Raw genomic sequence first — 20,645 nt, 5'->3', positions numbered from 1 at the left:
AATGAGATAGTCGAGTGGGCAGAGGCAGATGAGAAAGTCTTTATGAATGGAAGGTGGCAGCTTGTTGGTGACGTGAGTGTGCACTGCCCTGCATTGTGTCATCATCGCTGACCTCAGTGGGCAGATAGCTGCATCTCTCAGGATCAATGCTGTTTCACAGAGAGTGAACTGGGAAATGTAGTCCAGAAATGTAGTCCACCCATTTACTGCAGTGCTCAGTGTGGAAAATATCCTCAGGGTTTTCCACGGAGAAAAGATGCATAAGATGGAAATCACAAAAGAATTCTAATTAGGGCAAGCTGACGTAGCCTGAGGTTATCTGGAGGGTATATATTTAATTTCCTTAAATTGTGCTCATGGACCATAGCATTGTGGCAAATGAACAGTACAATTTATTTTATTTTAACATTCTGTATTTAGCTAGGTGATGCACATTGAGATTAATAATCTCTTACCCCATGAGACATTAAACATGGGTATGTAAATAATCAAAACCTTCACTGTGCATTGCATTTGCAAGTAATGAAACATATATAAGCAACATCAGGACTGCCTCGTGGTTTGTTGTATGCCACTGAGCCACCTAACAAGAAATACATAAGAACATAAAGAAAGCATGTTTCGCTTGATTCATATCATCAACTGAAATTGAAACAAGGTTATACGATGCAATGAGGGATTTAAAATAGCATGCTGGGAAATGGTGTGTTTGGGCTGATTATTCAAATTACTGCATTATTCTTATTTGTGGATTGCTGGACTATGTTTAAATAATAATAATAATAATAATAATAATAATAATAATAATAATAAAAAGGTGTTTGTAGGTGTTGCTGTTTGCACCCCGGGGCGGTGTTCCCACTTTAGTCTTGGCCTTTGTTTGTGTGCTCCAGACTCATTTTGTTGTCAGAAATGATTGCGACTATTTATTTATTTCACCTGCTGAATAAATCGCTGTCACTCAAAATGGAGCAGTCAGAAGCTTCAGGAGAGATCAGCGTGCGGCGTACTGCTTTTCATTAGTCAAGCTGTGGTGCCTTTATTTATTTTGGTGTGCGTATTAAGCGGATTTGGGTTTTTCAGCGACGACACGTGTGCACCACAAGGCTCGATAGCACAGAGTGAAATGTCAGGAGCGGCAGTGCTTATGGGGCCCGGGGGAAAGCCCCAGGACTGCAGGGGGCGCTGTGTCGCAGGCAGATGGTCAGGGCCATGGGGCTGTCCTGCAGGGTGATGGTCCGGTCTCCGGGGGGCGCTCTCATAGCCCTCGGGAGTGATGGAGCCGTAAGGAATGTGAAGATGTGAGAGACGTGCAGCTGGAGAAAGGATTTTACTCCTCATCAGTCATGCTGGGGCCTAACCCTAACCCCACCGCCCCCCCGCCCAACCCACACACACACACGCACACACACAGATGCACACACACAGGCGTGCACACACCCACGCATACACACACACACGTGGACACAAACACACGGATACACACACATACACACACAGATACACACACACCCACACACATGGGTGCGTACGCACACACGCACGTGCACACAAACACACACAAACAAATACACACAGGCAACCATACACACATGCAAATGCACCCAGGCATTTCTCCATGAACCCCAAAAACACACACTCACTCTTCATCAATCTTACACAGAAGCACACACAAACACACACACAATACACCCACTGCACACCTGTCTTTTAAAAAACTGTACACCCCACTGTACACTTCTCTCCAGTGACATAAACCACACACCTGTCACCGTATGCAAAATACTGGCCTCCATAAAACAACATGAGCTTTAAGCATAAAGCAAAATAACTTCAGCCATAAATAATACAAACCTTGCTTCTTCTCTGTAAACCAGGCCCCTCGCTTCACTTTCCAACAAAACATTGTTCTTTTCATTAAACAAACTGCTCCCCCTCTCTCTTTCTCCCTCTCTCTCTCTAGAGAAATAGGGAAACAGGCTCGCTCTCTCGCAATGCAAACGTCAAGATTAACTCAGTTTAAATGATGCTAGAAATCTTTTCTTGACGTTAGGCGCAGTCATGGCTGAACGGGAAGTACCTGTAAGCGAATCAATGCCATCGATCGCTGGCTGTGTGGAGAAACTGTGGACATGGTGGTGACAGAGTGCCCTGCAGGCAGCCCCTCTCACTGGGAGATTCATGTGTACCCCCCTCCCCCTCCCCGCCCCCTACACACACACACACACACTCCCTCTGGAAAACACCACGTCACATTTACCTCAAAACACACACTCGTGCAAGCATGCATTTACTGTATACACACACACACACATACGCACACACATCTTGTTGCATCTTGGACATCTGAAACCTGGGGGCTAAAAACATAGGAGCATCTGCAGTCCCCAGAAGAAAGGTGGATACCCACCTAACTTCTGGGGACTGGGGTGTGCTGGTGGCTCTAGGTGGGTACAGATACTGTTTTGTTGTGAGCCCTCAGGTTCCTCTAAAAACCCTGAAGTGCAGTGCATTATGGGCCTGCTTTGCAGGTTTACATAATGCACATTTAAACAGTTGCGTATTTGCCGGGTTAGGTTCTTCTGGTGTAGAAAACAATAGCCATGCCTAAACCCCCTCTTTCAAATGGGAATCAGACTGTTTCTAAATCTTCTGTTTACCAGTGTTGATCTCAGGGTGGGACCTATTGCCCTTTTTGCTTCTTTTTGTACTTTTTAAACACTTCTTTAGTAGCCAAATCCATGGAACTGCCCACAGACTATACATTTTTATTTGTCTTTGAATTAAACTGTAGACACAGCAAACATACAGCTAGACAAAATATCAGATTCCTAAGGCCTATAAGGTGTGAACCCTGACAGTCGGGTTCATTTTGAAATGTGTTGGTCGTTGGGCTTGGTGGTAGTCGGTTATTCTCAGTTGTTTTTGCCTACCCCCACCCCCCCGATCCCCCCCACAACTCCACAGTGCCCTGCTGTTGAGGGTCCCGTCTGAAGTATTCATTACCCTGTTAAGCCAGGCTGGGAGTTTCAGTGGATTCCATACTGTCCTGTTTTCTGCATCAGCTCCTAGTAAAATCAGATGATCTTCAGATGCCCCACCACCTCCCCCCCCCCCCCAGAATGGGTCAGGCTCGAGACGGGCCCATTGAAAGCCTGATTGGGAGACCCCGTGACCCCTGGGCAGGCATGCTATGCTGGCTACCCCGCGTTCCCTAATTCGATTGTGTGCCCCTCCCCACGCCAAATGCCTGTGGCGGGCGCTACGCTTCTTGGTCGCAGCATGCTAAAGGGGCCGTCTTCTGATTTGAGGATTTCACGCTGGAATGGGGGGGGGGGGGGGTGTATCTGAGAGGGGGAGGGAAGGCTTGCTCTCTGTCGTGCTCCGAGCCCAGGCTGGAGGCAGTCAACAGTGTGGGTCGACCGTGTGTGCGAACACTTCACACCTTCTCTGCTCTTGAAGATTTTTTTCCGGTGCTGGAGCCTGGCGCTTCAGGTGAAGGGCTTCATGTTTTTCTCATGGAACTTGTGGGCCAGTGGAGCGGACGGCCCGCCCGAGCGCTGGATCTAGCGTGGAGACCCCTCTGGCTTCTTCCTGGAATCTTCCGTGGCGTAACTTTGTCCCAGTGCCTCCGGGGTGTTTCGGGGTGAGCCGACCTGCCCCCCGGCCCCAGTAGCGGATGGATCCCGATGTCCCGCCATGCGCTCTTCCGGCACCTGTCCTGCTGATGTCACTGTGCGGGGGGGCCGGAGGAGGCCGGGACGCCGGAGCGGATTCGGTGAGGTCCCCAACGCGGCCGGGCTGCTGCCTGCGGACGTGGGGGGGCTCGACGGGGGCCAGAAGCCTCCTCCTCCCCTCCCTGCTCCTGCTCCTGGCCCTGGGCGTCTGCACCTGCGCTTTCCTCCTCCGCTGGGTCCTCCTGCAGGGCCTGGGATGGACCCACCCCCCCAAACCTCCCGACCCCCCTGACCTGCTGGACCTGAGAGGGGGCGAGGGGCTACGGACCCCGGCGCCGCCCCGCGGACAGGTGACTACCGAGGAGGCTGCGGGTTCGAGCGGTGCTCCCGTCACTTCGCCCGCTCCTTCCCCGCGGGCCTCTGGGGTGCCGGCACGGTCCACGGAGGACCCCGCTGTCCGCGGCACGCCGGAAGGCGTGGGCGTGTCCTCTGGGCCGTCGCCGACCGCAACTGCGCGTCCCTCCCCCAGCTCCGCCCCCCCGCTCCTGGGTGAGTGCTCTCTCCTCTTGTTTACCTGCAGGACCCGTTGCACAATCGCGTGCTACGCTGCAGCACTGTACCCTACCCTTTGATATTCTCAAGAGTTTTCACAATCAGGCAAGACCAGACTCATTCCCCTGTGTGGTACAGAAAGGACAACGCTAGAGACTGGAAACCCTTTACAATCCACGTTTGCATGAAATCAGGACGCATCTTGCAGTATCAGTTATGTATGTTTGCATTTTACATGCCTAAATTTGCACGTATCTCTTCCACATTGTGGGAAAGTGTAATGAGCTTCCTCTTGGAAAGCGTTGGTGGCGCATTATCATTAATAATATTTGTTTACACGTCCCGCTCAAATATTTGGTGGAGATAATGCTCTTTCTCTCTGGATCTTTGCCTGGACGGTGATTTAATGCCCTTCCTACCGCTGTCACGGATTCCTCTCAACACCAGCAGAACCAGATGTCTCTCTATTTCTCGCCCCCTCTCTCTCTCTCTCTCTCTCTCCCTCTCTCTCTCTCTTTTTCTCTCCTTTTATTCTTTCTTTCCTTCTCTGTTCAAGCTCAGCTGGAATTTGTAGGAGTGTGACACGTCTGATGGGCGAACACTGTGTTTACGTGCGGGGATGTTGTGATTGCATCGCCAGTGTGGTGGTGGCGTGCAGATTTTCTTTCCGCTGATGTTCTGGAAAGGGGGTGGGCGCGGAGTGCAGAGGCAGTTTTTAACTAAGAAGGAGGGGGAAGTAATGGCCCACCCCATAAGTACTCCCTCTCCCCCTCACACCCGAACACCAGATCAACATCGTATCTGGCTGTTGGCAAAAAAACATAAAACAAAAAAATACTCAACTTTGGTTTATAAGGATTTCAAGGTCAGTAAGAAATAAAAACAAGAATATTTATCAGAAATGTAGAATAAGCCCGTTTTGGCTGCAGGCTGTTTAATGTACGGTGCTCTTCACATCTCCTCATGCGTGGAAGATTGTAAATGAGTGACATAATCCAGAGGTAGTGGCAATCCTTTGCGGGGAGGTTGTTTTGAACTCACGCTGCATGAAGCACCAGGAATGTGTGCCTTCTCGTCCCATGAGATGACCTTGTGAAGCGGTGAATCCTGCCTCTGTCCACTGTGACCAGAGCCAAAAGTATCATCCGAGGGCCAGCTCCAGGGAAACGCCTCGCTGGTATCCCCACAAACGCAGTCACGAAACACAGCCGTGTCTTTCGGTGGCCGGATGATTCAATCTCAACCTTTAACGCAGCCTGTGTTTGCCTATACTGGCATTTAGAGGCCAAAGGAAGCTGGCTTTCCTTTGGATGCAGGGAGCCTGGGCTGGTTTGAATAAGCAGTCATGCTTCAGAGCTCCTGCACATTTTCAGAGTTAGATGTCACACCCTCCAGACGGTCCAGTCGGCAATTCAAAAGAACCCAGAAAATGTATTAGTGATCTTTGGAGATAGACGAAAAATTTTGAGGGTAGCGAAGCGGAGAGAATGGTCGCAGTAGAGCACAGTGGATAAGGAGCTGGACAAGCAGCCCAATGGTTATGCGTTGAAATAACAACAGTTGCCATTATACCTGCATTGCTGTAAGTAAACACCCAGCTGTTTGGATGGAAAGCAAGTCATAAAAATCTGCAAGTGCCCTAAAATGTAGCATTAGCTTGATTTGCGATAGTTTCCACCTGGGCACAGATTCCAGCAGGTGGCGATAGGGGTTTCATAGCTGTACGAATCTTGTGATTAGTTTGGTTGGATGATGCTGGTTTATATCCTCTGATCTTTCTTACCAAAAACAACAAACTTAAAGTTTAAAGTCTTCAGTGGTGGGAGAGGTACTCCCCCCCCCCAAAAGAAAAATAACCCCCCCTCTAAAGCTCATTATACCTTTTGCTCTCTTTCCCTCTCTCTTTCTCTCTCTCACTCTTATTTTTTATGACTTTCCTAGAAACCTTGGAGGGCGTTGAAAGACCGATTTGTTTGTGATGTTTTCCAGATGGCCCCTTGGTCCCCTTTTTTCCATCCCCATTTGGGGTTCTGGGCCTCGGAGAATTAATTACACGTGCTGACCAGGCCCACTGGGAGTGGGGGGGGAGGGGGGGGCAGAGGAACACCCCTGGTTAATGATGCACGCTGGGCCGGGTGAGGCACCCAATCACTCTTCATACAGGCCACTGGGGGACTTTGAAATCACTGTGAAGTCGCCCCCCATTTTCCTTTGTAGGCATTAGCCCATCACCTGGATGCGGTTCTGCCCGCTGACCGCACGGCCCGCTTGACCTGAGGTACTGATTGACGCTTCCTGTGGCCCAGAGTGGGCGGAGCCAGGAGCTAGTATGCGACTGCCAAATCACTGTGGACGTATGAACCAACAAAACATACTTTCCTCATTGTGTGGGGGCAAAACATACACAACAGAGTGAGAAAGAGAGAGGGAGAGAGAGAGAGAACCTATGATTCAAGAAAAAAACGAATCATAGGTTCATGATAGATCATAGGTTAATGATAGATGAGTCGAATGAAAAATGGCCATCCAGTTGCGTGGCAGTGAGACTGTAGAAGGTGTGGCTGTAGAGGGAGTGGCACGTGCGTACGCCGAGATCATACCTGGTCTGTGAAGCTAAGAGCAAGAAATTTAAAGTGATAACTGTCCTCAGCCTGTGGGTCGAGCATTTTCCTTAGAACCATCCGTCAGCTGAAAAATAATTTTACTTGCTAGCATCTAATATGAAAGCATTACCTATGGAGCTTCACGTTAAATCATTTTTAATGATGACATTGACAAATGAAGTTATTTAGCTTATGACTAGATTTTTCTGTTTACATTGTGTACTTTAAAAAAAAAAAAAAAACTCTATCGCATCCATTACTCGACTGTTTGTATGCTCGGGCCCCAGATGGCCTCAGCTTCTCACGGTGACCGTGGCTCTGTCAGGGAGTGACTCATCTAAGAGGACATGATGCGGGTGACAGAAATGGCAAGTCTTGCTCCATTAGCAGCAGCAAGGGGTGGAGGGGTGGTGCAGGGTCTGTGGCAGGGATCTTTAAGAATGTAGTATTCATGCAGCTGAACAGGGAAGAGGAATGTGATAGTGTGTGTGCCTGTGTGCCAGTGTGTGTGTGTGTGTGTGTGTGCGTGTGTGCGTGCGTGTGTGTTGGCAGACATAGGCAAAAATACATAAAAATATATTTTGATACAAAATAACTTCATCAAATCAATAAGAATACTAGTTCCAAAATAGCTAAATAAAATGCATTATTTAGCATTTTCTAAATACAAAAATACATTTCTCGAAAAGCATCATGTTTGGTTTTAACAGGCACATGACCGCATATTTTTTCATCTAACATTTTTCTGGATAACTTCCCGTTTGTTTTCACATAATTTGTCCATCCTGGTTAGCTTTGTAAAAAGTCCTGCAGTACATCACTACCTCCTCTTATGTCATGCCAAGTTTTGTAAAGCTTGGACATACTAGGGTCTGCAAGCACAAATTTCACAATCAAGGTTTTATGTCTTGGAAAAGAATTAACATTGATCAGGGCCTAGCTTCCAAAAATCAGTGTAGCGCTCGATAACCTTAGAACCATTCAAATTCAGTATTCCAAGATAGCACATTTTCAGAAATCACCAGCTACTTCACTGGCTAGCTAATTATTTGCAAAAGTGTCTTGCTTGCTATTTAACATTCCAGGCTTGCTGGCAATTTGACATGTCAGGGTAAATTGATGCAAGATGAATGAATCCATGTTATCATATCAGACAATTGCAAATATTGTGAGACCACCTAATTTCTGATTGGATAATAATAGGCTAAATGACAAGTGGATAAGCAAATCAGATATCCAAATAAAAAACACACAAGCGAGTGAACAGAGATAGCACAGAGAGAAGGCAACACAAAGGCTTCATTTAAATTAAAAATGATTTGATAGGAGAGAGAACAGGATGTATTATGATACAGAAATTTCTCTTTCTGAAGTATCGTGATACAAACTGCATAAAGATTTTTCCAAGCCCATAACGTACTAAATATTTAAAATTATTTGAACGATATAATTCAAATACATGTAATTAAAATGCTACCCATTCCTCTGTGTGTGTGTGTGTGTGTGTGTGTGTGCGTGCACGTGTGTATGTCCCAAACAAAGTTCACCTGTGATGCACTGTGATTTTGTATATTTGTGTGTCCATATTGGAACCGCATATTGGGGTTGTCCTTCAGAAAGGAGCCTGAGATGATACTGAAAAAAGTGCACTCCACCCAGATGAGCAGGCTGGTCTCACTGCTCCACCCTTAAGCTGGGGTGTAGTTTTCGTTAAGTGTGTGGGACATACAACTTTGGAAAAAATTGAGAGACCACCCCATGCTTCTTAAAGAAAAATCAGGGTTACTCCACAATATTGATTATTGAACCCTTCATAAGCAAAGGCATTGTTATTTTTATTATTTATTTATGGGTATAAACTTGTTTACTTTGCATTTTTCAATGTATAACATGCATTTTTAGTATTTTGACTTGTCATTTTCTGCAAATAAATATTATGAATGACAATATTTCTTGTTTGAAATGAAAATCAAATGAGGTCAATTAGTTCATGAAAGAATATTAAAGGTTATATTTTACACAGACACATGCCCATAAACTGCGAACCTGGAAATTTGATGTGGCCTCTTAATAATTATTTCCAGTGCTGTACATGCACGTGTGAAACTCCCAGCGCTAGAAAGAAAAGAAAAATGGGAAAATAAAAAGAAGCTAAAAGACCTGCTGACCACCTGAGGTTCGGGTCCACTGCACTGTGGAAAATGTAAATGGAGAACACATTTTGAGTCCCTACCTACAGTACTGTAAGCTGTAAAACATGGAATGCATTGTATACAATGTAGTTTATACTCGCAGTCATCATTTCTGTCTGTCCTGACAGGCTTAATCCAGAGAGAGCTGATTGAAAAAAATATTGACTGTCGAGGCTTGCTGGACGTAGAACATGGACTGCAATCAATCAGCCATACAATTTTGCTTTGGCATTCACCTGTCACAATGGGATAATCACAGAAGGTTTTGGAAAACTCAAAGTGTTGGCATGACAGTAAATTCTGTTTAAACCGCCAACATTAAAAATGTTCTTTCGTTTTTTTTGGAAATGTAAAGCGAGGAAAGTAAACTGGGTTGTTTCCCCACTGTTATAAATTGCTGTTCCAATTGCTTAAGATGCACACATTCTTTGCAAACAGACATTATGCTGCAAGTTCTCGATAAACAAATTCCTATGTGTCTCCGTTAGGTTTGCTTTTTTACCCGGAATTATTGAAAAATGACACCAAAATAAGTGAATGCACGTGTTTGTTCTGCAATGTCTGGGCATGAATGAGATGAGATCTTTTTTCTTTCTCCCTACGGAATGCGCTTAGAAAATTGGCAGATTCTGAAGCTTGTGATTTGCAGGAACATGGTGTTTTTATTTTTTCTGAAAGGTGAAGCAAGTACAAAGCACAGTACATTTGATGCTTCGTATACCAAAATGAGATTTCTATGAACTTCACAACTGCACCACAGTGTTAATCATTGGGTAGATGGCAGATTTCTCTTTCATTTTGATATATGATATATGATTTATACAGCCAGATATTTACTGAAGAAATCAGGTTGTGAGTGCCTTGCTGAAGGGTACAAGAAGCATCTGTATATTCTTGGTAATTTCACAGACATACAAACCAAGCATGCTGCAAGTTAAAACGCATTGTTGGGGTATTACGCATCTGTGCGCTTGGTAGTATACACTGCCAACCCCTCTGCTGAGAGCATACTGACACGTACTGTATGTCTGTATAAACCACAAACATACTTTGGTAAATTTTGGAGTGCATGTTTCTTCTCATTGAGCACTTTTTCCAAACTCGTAAGGTAGCGTATCTCAAAAGAGCCCTTCACTATTTTCAATAATACTCTTTTGTCTCGTGTTTTGCATGGGCAAAACGCTTGCTAATGTAACACTGTTTGCATGAAGATTCCTCTTCTGCTGCTTTTTTCTTAGTCAGAAGAGATTTAAGAAGTAGCATTAAATACAAAGACTTTTTTGGGAAGTACTGGTAACTAACTCTGCAAGCTGTGATTTTCAGTCTTCCCAAGAATTTGAGGACACAACCGGAGAAATTCTGTGCATACTTTTTCTGAAGTATTTAAATTTTGGACCAGCACTTGTTACGCAAACCTCAATTGGAGGAGTCACATAGGGGACATTTTCAAATGCTTCATTCATCCAACCAGGATGAAAAAAGCATTTTTTTTCCTTCTCCCAGACCCCCCTACCCTGGTTCTGTTTACAGCCTCTTCATCTTTTTCGAAGCAGTTAATATACTGTATGCCTGATGACTTATTTAGCAGTGAGGTATAAATTATTGTCTATTTATTTGGCAGCTAATGCATCCAAATCCACAGGGGCTGAAGCTTAAGTGTTCATTTATTACGCTGGAATTTATAGTCTCCTTAACTTGTCTTGCTTTCTGACTGAAATGCTGGTCAAATAACCTTAAATGTATTGTTAATATGAACAAGACCTTAAAATAAATTATGCCCCAACAGACACACTAACTGCACTGTGTGTGTGTGTCACGGAAAAGTAAAAACTGGTTAGTTATTGACAGGAATTTTACTCAAAGTTATGAAATCGATGGCACAAAATGAAATACAGAACACAGTCTATTTTTTTTGCTGAAATAATCAGGCTTGACGTTAATAAATGAATGAATGAATGAATGAATAAATAAATAAATAAATAAGTGGTGTGTACAGAGTCAGTGTTTTGTGTCGCACATTGCAGATCAGCACATGTAGCTTTAATCCAAACAATCTGCTAGCAGCTTATGGCAGGCTTCGCCAGCCCTGCTTTCAGAGCTAATTAGTAAACAGTGGAGAAATGCAACCCCTCGCTGCTCTGCGTGTTATTAAACAGCATTGGCAAGCTATTCAGGAACACGAGGACTTGTTAATGCTCTATTTTAGCGTTAAGGATAGCTGGGTTTTTTTCCCTCTTTGGTCTCTTTTACTCTTTACATGGTTTGCGGTTCCAGCTGACTCAATTACGTGCTCCACAACTGGCATTTCAAAGCAACATGATTTTTCACTGGAGGCCATAACTTGCATGCTGAATGATGGCAGCGTTACTGCAGCTCTCGAAGGATCGCGAAACAGGCTGTGTGGCTCATGTGGGGTTCATGGGGTAGGACTGCGGCAAGTATACTGAACACAAGAGGAATGCTGTCATTACGCTCTCACTTTACATTTAAATTTGGCCCAATATTCAGCATGCGTGTTGCTGTGGAATAAACTTATTTCATTACTTCTGAGGAGGGTTCAGCTCTTTATTTGTTGTTCTACTAATATAAGATTTATTCTTGTAACCAGGGACAGCGCTGTACCTAGGACCGTTTTCTCACCTGTAATTCAGTCATCCCTCAGCAAGAGGTCGCTAGAGCCTTATTGTCAGTCAATTATTGCAATGCACCTCCCCAGTAATCTATTGGCATTAATGGGCATTAATTAAGTGCAGACATTGATTTACAGCAACATTCCCACAATCACGTGTTTTCAGCGAAGAGAGCCACAGATATGCAGAGAAATTACAGCATTGAGCAGTAGTGTTTTAGGTAACATTAAAGTAATGAGAAGTAGGTCACACACATCAGAAGTGCAGTTCCTGTATATCACCTGCAAAAAATGGTTATTTCAATCATATGGTTTTCAGCAGTGCAGGCGTCAACATGAAAGACGAAAACAAATAAACCCAAACTAAATAAAAATGCTAGATTTAAACTTTGATAAAGTTTCACCACAGTCATTTATTTGTCTCCACTGTCATTCTTTGGTGGTGATTAGTGTAAAGTTATCCGTATGACGAGGCACATTTTTCTGTATCAGTAGAATTGGCTGGAACAGACAAGTATTGTTTTGCATTCTACATAGCATTTGGCATAATTTTCTTTTTTGTTGCCTCTGTCCCAGCACTGCCCAAGTATCAACGCAGTCCCTTGTTTATGTGCAAATACTTCGGTTGACAGATCCGCGGTTTCTTTTGGAGTGCACGTTGTCAGTGTCTCAGCACCTTCTGCAAATGTTTTGATGCCGTGGGTATTTATTAATTCAACCGCACTGTGTCTGTTGAGTCAGTGTTTGGTATTTCGTTTTTTGAGTTGTGCAACCTTATATATTATGTTTCATGTATTTCGATCTCTCCACTCTCAATCCAGCGTCTCATTTTTAGCAGTTTTGCCATTTTCTGCAAGCAACTTGAGCAGTGCCCCTGAGCCGTTGTCGTGCCACAACTCCGGTCGATGTGCCAGCACGACAGTATTCAGTGTGAAGTCCATCTCCGGGTTCACAAATCGGTGGCTAGAAATAGCTGTACATGGCTAGATATAGCTGTACAAAATAAGTATTGTACCTTACTGAACCTGTGTTTAGCAGTTGGCTATGACCATGAAATGCACTTTTTGTACGTCGCTTTGGATAAAAGCGTCTACCAAATAAATGTAATGTAATGTAATGAAGTGTTGGGAATGGCAGAGTACAGTGGAACGCTAGCTGCCATGTCTCGTCTGCATGGTTTGAGGGTAAAGTCTAAACATTGCTCTATGGCGCATTGGATGTGCAACTTGCGAGCGCCATAAAATATGAGCATTGCAAATTAAATGGATTAAATTTGGGATTAAGCTTCTGAGGGGTTCATCATGTGCTTCCAACATATACCTTCCAGTAGCAGAGACAAATGCTGTTATGTTGTTGAAATCAACCACAGAGTTCAATGGGCATTGTTTCATGCTATCATCGTTCATGGCGGATAGCATGTCTGGCATCCAGATACACATGGTCAGTAAGAGCAAGTTTTGAATAATTGATTTTCTTTGCTGAACAAATAAAATATGCAAAACATAATTGTCTGTGCCTCCTGTTGACCACTGACCACAGATATGCTGTCAGTGGACTTGACAATCTCTGCCATTACTTACCTGTGCATAAAAATGTAGGCAACTTAAAATTTGTAAACTTTTTCATGTGTAAGGTTTGCACTTCACCCAAATCTGGGATGACGTGTTACCTGCTCAATTAAGTTTTTCGTTTTTTGTATTCTTTGTTGACAGAAGATTGCCACTTGTTTAAGATCACAATTATTATTATTATTGTTTTGTCTGTAGATGCTTGTCTGTTGTTGTTTTTTGTGCTTGTAAGGATTTGTTGAAAACTGTATACTACATCTACTGATAATAGATGCATTTGCTTTTATGAGGGTTGCAACTGATCATTAATTATATAATTAGTTAGGTGAGTGTGACAGTCCAATGCTTTCAGTGCCTCGTGAGGATTTAGGTGGTAATGCAAGTTGAAATTACCTTTGGTCACATGCGCTAGATAAACTGGTGCCTCGACTCATAACGTAAACCTCTTGCAGATGTAAAGAAGCTGACACTTTTTGATGGTGCTGATATTTTGTCTACTTTGGATACTCGCTGCTAGTGATAGCAGCTTAAGAACTTTTTATATATAAAAGACAAAGTCTGGAGATATAGATATCTTATTTCAATCATTTAAGATTCCAGGGGTAACAAAAAGGACATACTCTTGGTGTATACTGGGCTAAATTTCAGGAGATGGTTCTACCATTGAGTGCTGCTGGGAAATGAATCCTGGGATTTGTGAACAAGGTCATTCCTGTGCATTTAAGCAGGGGTACAGTATGTTATGCTGGCCTTCACGTTACTATAGAACTGTTCAGCATTCAGAATTCTGAGCAGTGCACAAGGTCATTGACTGTTAAAACTGCTGGATTCAAAAAATAAGCATATTTTACTTAATCCTCACGTCCCCAACAGAATCTTTTCACTTGCAAACTCAACTGCATTTACAATTTTGCCATTTCTATGCAGTTTTAACAAAGGGATGTATGCAGGGACCAAGTGAAACAACAAAAGACTGCATTTCTATATTTGACATTATGATTTCCTGTGATTCTTTTTTTCTTTTAACAAGTTAGAATGCCCTAAAGTGCTCTGACGTCTTTCTTGACACAGATTGTGTAGACTGAAATGTCAGTCTTTTTGAGCAACACATATTTGAATTGTTTAATCGGGGGAAGTGAAATGCTAGCTTTTTACAACCCAACAGCTTGAAACCCTTTCACTCAGGCATGAAAGGAAGGGGGAAAAAATCTACGCCCTAGGATTGAACAAATGACTGAGTATACTGTACGAGGAGAGCAAACAAGATCACATTATCCAGCTTTCAATTGTCGAGCACTCATCACTGATTGGTTTCTGAAACAGAGAACTGGTCAAATGTAAATAGAAGATGAAAAAAAAAACATTCTGTGCATTTTAGTACCTGTGGAATAAGGTTTGTTTCCACAGAAAAAATAGTAAGTCACAAGAGATGGGTGTAAATCCTTGCTTGAATCCTAGATCCTGGGGTTTGTGCTGTTTTCTCTGCTCACTTGATAAAGGTGATGAGGTTCACTCCAGTTATTGCAGTATGTTTGTGCCATTAATTATTCTCTGCTTTTTCAATTTGGTATTCACTGTACAGTTCTTAACCTGTGCTTTTAGCTCTGCTCTTCTGTTAAATGTGTTATTCCTGTACTGTACCTAACCTGTGGCTAACCTGTGCTGTTTGCAGTGCATCGCTGTCAAATATGCTATTCACTGGACACTGGTTTGCCTGTGCTGCAAGAGCTGTTAGCAATGGTTGACTGTTAAATATGATATTCACTGTGTGGTGGTTAACCTCCGCTATTATCTCTGGTCTTCTGTTAAATATGGTTTTCAGTTTGCGGTGGCTAACCTGTGCTGTTAGTGCTGTTATCAATAGTCTGGACCTCAAGACCCCCCCCTCCCCCCACCCCCCCAAAAAAAGTCCTACCTCCTCATTTTCAGCATATGCCCTCCGAACAGTCTACCATAGCCATATTTTGGTGTTTGTTCTGCATTTACGATAGGTTCGTGTGAGCCACATAAATCCATCTGCTTCCCAGCTGTACTTTACAATTATGTGCAGGCTCAATTATGTGCATTTATACAGTTCCTCTTGACTCATCATACTATGGATGCACCTTTTTATAATGCAGAACATGTTATTTTCTGCATTTTTTATCGTTATTTTTATTGCAGGATTTCATTAATCCTACATCAGTGTGACCTCTCTGTAGCGGGATTAGTTTAAAAACGTCACTCTTTTGTCATTATTACTGGTGTCGAAGTAAATGTGCCTTACATTAGTAGCCCAGACCATCTTTTAGTGGGTGCATTATATGTGACAAGACTGCCATACCAGGGTTTTTGTTGAAATGACGTGAATGTCCTTGGTCCCAGTTGTTCGGCACTTATGTATTTATTCTGAGGTGTTTGTCCGTTAACAAGGGTGTTCAGAAGATGGGTGGTTTTCTCATTTCTAGCTCTTGTCTGCGAATACGGCTTCATTGGCATGTTCTGAGATAATTATACTGGGACGATGTCTTTGGCAACTTCAGACTCTGTGATTAGCATGGACATGCTAATTTTAGGAGCACGCCTAACCCGTCTGCATGTTGTAGAATTGCTCACAGCAAAGTTGCAAAATCTACCTTTAATTTGCATTTTGGAAATATCTCAAGATAATTAGATCATATGTTTTTAAATCTTGAAAGGCTACCATAATGCAGTAGATTACTCCACACTGGGGATTATGCTCCTGTGTCAGATCGAGATGCTTTGTTGAAATGGCCCCGAATACCTGCTTTTCATTTTTGTAATAGTGCGTGCCAGTGTCTGGAAATTTTAATCTGTCCTCTCCTGACAGCACATCTCCGCATATTCAGCCTCGGTCTGGCGCATCGGGTTACTCCCGCCGGAGTGAATCACCCACTCCACGCTGTTCTCCGTTCTGTTCTCAAAAAAAATGTACCGTGTGTAGCATTCCTGTTGTAGCGTGCGCTGTTCCAAAGAACTGGCCTTTCAGAGTTTTAGTAGTTTATCTTGTTAGTTTTTTCAAGGTAAACTGTGTGAAGTGTTAGGTTTTGAGATTCCATCCCCTGTATTCATCTTTTAGAGTATACATTTTTCCAGTATTAGTGATTCATAGTGTGTTGCTTCCAGTATTTATTCATATCTACCAGTGCTCTGTTCAATGGGCCCATAGCATGTTAGTCTTTCATAACATTCTATTTCTCTTTTTAGCTAATTAAGCTACAGTTCCCAGTGTTTTTTGTACAGTTTATGGCTGTTCCTATTTGTGGTCCTTGCCAGTTAACGTTTAATCATATTTGTATGTCAAATTATTCATTTTCTAATGCTTCAGATTACACTCCTCCTGTAACTGGTGTTCCAGAGCAGGCAGTACCAAGTGTGAATCCGTAGGGGTGCCTGTGTCCTTCTTGCCAATCTCTCCGGTAACGTGCCCTCTCTGCTGTCCCGCAGTAACCACCACACTGTCTCCCGGCTCTGGCCACGCCCGAAGATGCAACGAGACGGAGAAGACCTACTGTGTGAATGGCGGCGACTGTTACTTCATACACGGTATAAATCAGCTGTCCTGCAAGTAAGTGAACGCTCGCCTCCGTTCGTCACCAATTCCTGGGAGCGCCTACTTTACTCCGCTCTTCAGCCACTGATTCCCTTTGTTTACTCCTTTAAGGTGTGAGGCCACAAATGTGTGGTTAGAATGTTCTTAACTGAACATTCAGTTAAGAATTCAGAAGAAAAAAAAACATTCGAAAAAGCCTACTCTTCAAAGGGTTAAACTTATTGTATTCATTGCAATTACAATATTCACTGTTTATGTCATTCAGTGTTTTCCATTAATGATTTTGTTGGATTCTGTTAACTTTGATGCTGTCTGTGTTCCATTGCAATTTGGGATACACCTGTGACTGCACTGATAATTTCTGAAGTGTCCTTTATTGCCAGACTTCTAAATAATTTAAAGTTAATGTATTCAGCTGTTCAGAGATGTGACTTCTTTGTCTTACTATTCACTTGTGCTTGTTAATGGAAACAGTGTGTTCTCAAAGAAGTCTGTACACAAATGCACATGTAACCGAATAAGGATTGGTAATGTGATGTGAGAAATCTGGGTTAATTCAGGATTCAGACTAACCCAGGCAGGTTTTACCCCAGGGTGATAAGATAAACACTTGCAGAGTAGTTCAGCACTTGTGTCAACGTCAGTCTGAACATCACATGATCAGAAACAGATGTTGAATCATGACAAGCCCGCTTATAACTCACATCAGAGTGTGACTGGTTGCTCATACCTGAAATGCACACCATTCCTCTTTCAGCACCAATAATTTATTATTTCAAAGAGTGAAGCCACAGTGAGCTCTTCTGTATTAAAGTTTTTAATGGTACATGTAGATAGGTAGCAAAACAGTCAGATACGCAGACATAGAAAAGTATATCCCTGGGGGGAAGAAGATTCATTTTTAATCTGTGACATGAGGGATTCAGGGCTGGGATCTCACTTAACCACCATGCTTGAACAACAAATTCTATCCTAAAGTGGGCATACGATCATTTTAATGCACAGTATATAATTTTTTACAATGTTTTCTGAAGATATGTGCACATTAATACACATTATCACACGTAGGATCCTGTAGGATTCTTTCCTTTACTCTTATGGCATTGCTGCAGAAAGAACCATAATTAATTAAGCTGATTAATATTGTATGCTTGTTCATTTTCCATTATTTTCAGGTAATGTAATGTAACCCCCCCAGCACAGTAATCACCAAATTCGTACATTTTAATTCATGGACTCATTAGATATTGTCATTAGAGTGTTACAGTGGCTTCTGCCCAAGAAGACAAATTCTTTATTTGATCTCATTTCGAAACAGAAAATCCAAAGAAAATTTAGAAATATAAAATAATGTCCTGACACCCATTATGCCATGACCACTCGATAAACTTTTCATAAATATTAGCCTATTCTTTGTTTCATGCACATCAGTGATTTTGTTACATGCAGCCTGATGCTTTTAGTAATGTGATGGGTTTAACAGTAAATCATTAGAAACATAATTATCCTCTACAGTTCAGGTTTCAGAAGTGGTTGTACCGTATACCGTACTGGTTTTTCCAACAAACTGCAGTTTTTTCACAGTTTGAAATTCTGCTAAAACATTTTATTTCCTTGTGCAGCCTGAATATTAATGCCTCTATTTTACTCTCTGGGAACATGTTTTTTTCCCCTCCTTTTCCTCGATAGTTCCATCTCTCCTTTAGGTGACACCAAAACCTTTAAAGATTTTTTTGCTTTTATATTCCAAATTCTACAAATTAGTCATGCCGGGGCATTGCTTTATGGTAAACGTCAAAGAAAATGCGCATGCAGACAAAGACTAGCGAATGGTGAACTATCACAGTATCAAAGGGCTGCTGACAAATCAGGCATGCAAATCTGCTCCATAAATAACAAATTTAGTACTAGTGCTACACACATCATGCTGGTAAACTGGAGATGCCCAGTTCCCTTGGCTTGGAGAATACAACAACACATATCAAGCACACACCATGATGAGCAAAATTAATTCACATCTCTCTCTCTCTCTCTCTCTCTCTCTCTCTCTCACTCACTTTCTCTCTCTCCCTCCCTCACTCTGTCCACATAATCTCTCATGATCACTGTCTCCATCACTCTAGCACAGTGCACTCCATCAAGTTTTATTCCAGTAAAGGTGGTAAAGGTAGCCATAGTCCTCTTTGCAGAGCAAAAGACACAAAACGATAAAAAAGAGAGATGTCCCCTCTGACACGACTTCCTCTGACATCAGACTTCTCCGGGCTCTCTCAGTGACAGAAACATTTTCTCTTCACTCTCAGACTCGTTTTGTCTCAGCCCATTTTTCTTTTCTGTACCTTTAATATTCTGCCATTCTGTCATCCCCCTCCCCTGTCTCCCCTGACAGACACGGTACAGACTTCCACCTGTAATAACATTTCATGCTAATAGTTTACTATAAACTATAAATAGTATTAAAGATAAGGCCAATCAAATACTGTCTTAGCCCCTTGCCCACTTTTCAGAGAAGTGCCGCATGTTGTTGTGTTTTTTTGTTGTTGTTTTTTTTGCATATCATCCATTCTCGTTAAGTGTGACAGAGGAATGCATTGAGAAAGACCCTTAAATGCCATGTCATGCTGGTTTAGGGGAGAAACAAATGTTTATGGCAATGAGGCCTCCTACCAAGTGAATGGGTCCATTGTGTAAATTCCTGTAGGAAACAGGCAGGGTTGTAACTATATGTGTGTGTATACTGATTAAAATAAATGAAGTAGTTAATTGTACCGAAGGGGTTAATCTTCCACCATCAAGCTTAATTGCATTTTTATTTTATTTGCTCAAACTAAAAAAAAAAAAACCCTATTAAATGAAAATTTTAAAATTTGCTGAAATGAAGCCCTGTTTAAACAGTTCTCAGTTTGTAAGGACAAGGAATAGTACTTAAAGGTAAAGAAACAGGGAAGCACACATTTCAATGCGGCAGCATTGTTTAATAGCATCTTGGCGAGTAATAAACCATTTTATTCAATGCAGTCCAGGCTTTCAAAGGCATCATTGGCCAACCAAGGGGTACAACAGATGCAGCCTCCTTGTATAAAAATTCACTTTTCATACATTAAGATCCTTACAGGCATTGTTTATAGATGTCCATACAAGCTATTATTATTATTATTAGTATTATTGTATCAGTGGCAGTTGTATTTGTATTATATGCTGTTTCAGCACATTGTGCATATTTTATTATCTGTTACATTCTTCGGAAGAACATCAATGTTTCTAAATATAGCCACGTTTCACTCCCTGAAAACAGAAAAGAGGACAGTGTCAGGATAGCGTGCTTCACATACGGGACAGACCCAGCTTTAAAAACCCACAGTGTGTGCGTGTGATTGTGTGTCATAACAGAATGGATTGGCTCTCGTGATCGTTTATCACAGGCGTATTTGCTTAGACTCCATCATCCGGGCCCGTTTACATTTACTTTAATGGTGTATATTGTTGTATCTGCCGAGACAGCTGGACAGAGAGAGATGAAGAAGTAGCTTAACGCAGCTGTTTAACGTAGCCTAGTACTGTACGGTCCACTAAAGAGCTGTGGCCCCACTCAGGATTTTAACATGCAAGAAGAGAGCACTGCGGTCTAAAGGTCACGCATCTTCGGAATTAAGGCATTTAGAGAGACGCCGTCACGTCGATTTGGGATTAATTACTCCTGTTAATAATCAGTACAGAATCAGCTGGTTGGCTGAGGAAATTTGGGCAAAGGAAACATCGTATTTCACTGCACTTTATAAACGCTGACTTTCGTACACGTCGTACAATGCACAGAATTTATATACCATAAATGATTTCCCTTTTTTTAATGTTCACATGATCACAGTGATAC

The 20,645-nt window shown here is 42.5% G+C and overlaps 1 protein-coding gene across 5 annotated transcripts in view; it reads left to right on the top strand.

The window, feature by feature from the left end:
* The window catches only part of nrg2a (neuregulin 2a), a 113,203-nt gene that overhangs the window by 59,159 nt on the left and 33,399 nt on the right, over positions 1-20,645 (top strand). For all 5 annotated transcript variants that reach the window (XM_064351775.1, XM_064351777.1, XM_064351774.1 and 2 more), the window contains exon 4: positions 16,669-16,789. In XM_064351775.1, coding sequence (XP_064207845.1) covers positions 16,669-16,789 — 121 coding nt within the window. The remainder of the gene's footprint in view (positions 1-16,668; positions 16,790-20,645) is intronic.

The sequence above is a fragment of the Anguilla rostrata genome, chromosome 9 (genome assembly GCF_018555375.3).
Source record: "Anguilla rostrata isolate EN2019 chromosome 9, ASM1855537v3, whole genome shotgun sequence".
NCBI classification, from domain to species: Eukaryota; Metazoa; Chordata; class Actinopteri; order Anguilliformes; family Anguillidae; genus Anguilla; species Anguilla rostrata.
The sequence above is the reverse complement of the archived record's forward strand: the minus strand, read 5'-3'. Positions and strand labels throughout refer to the sequence as shown.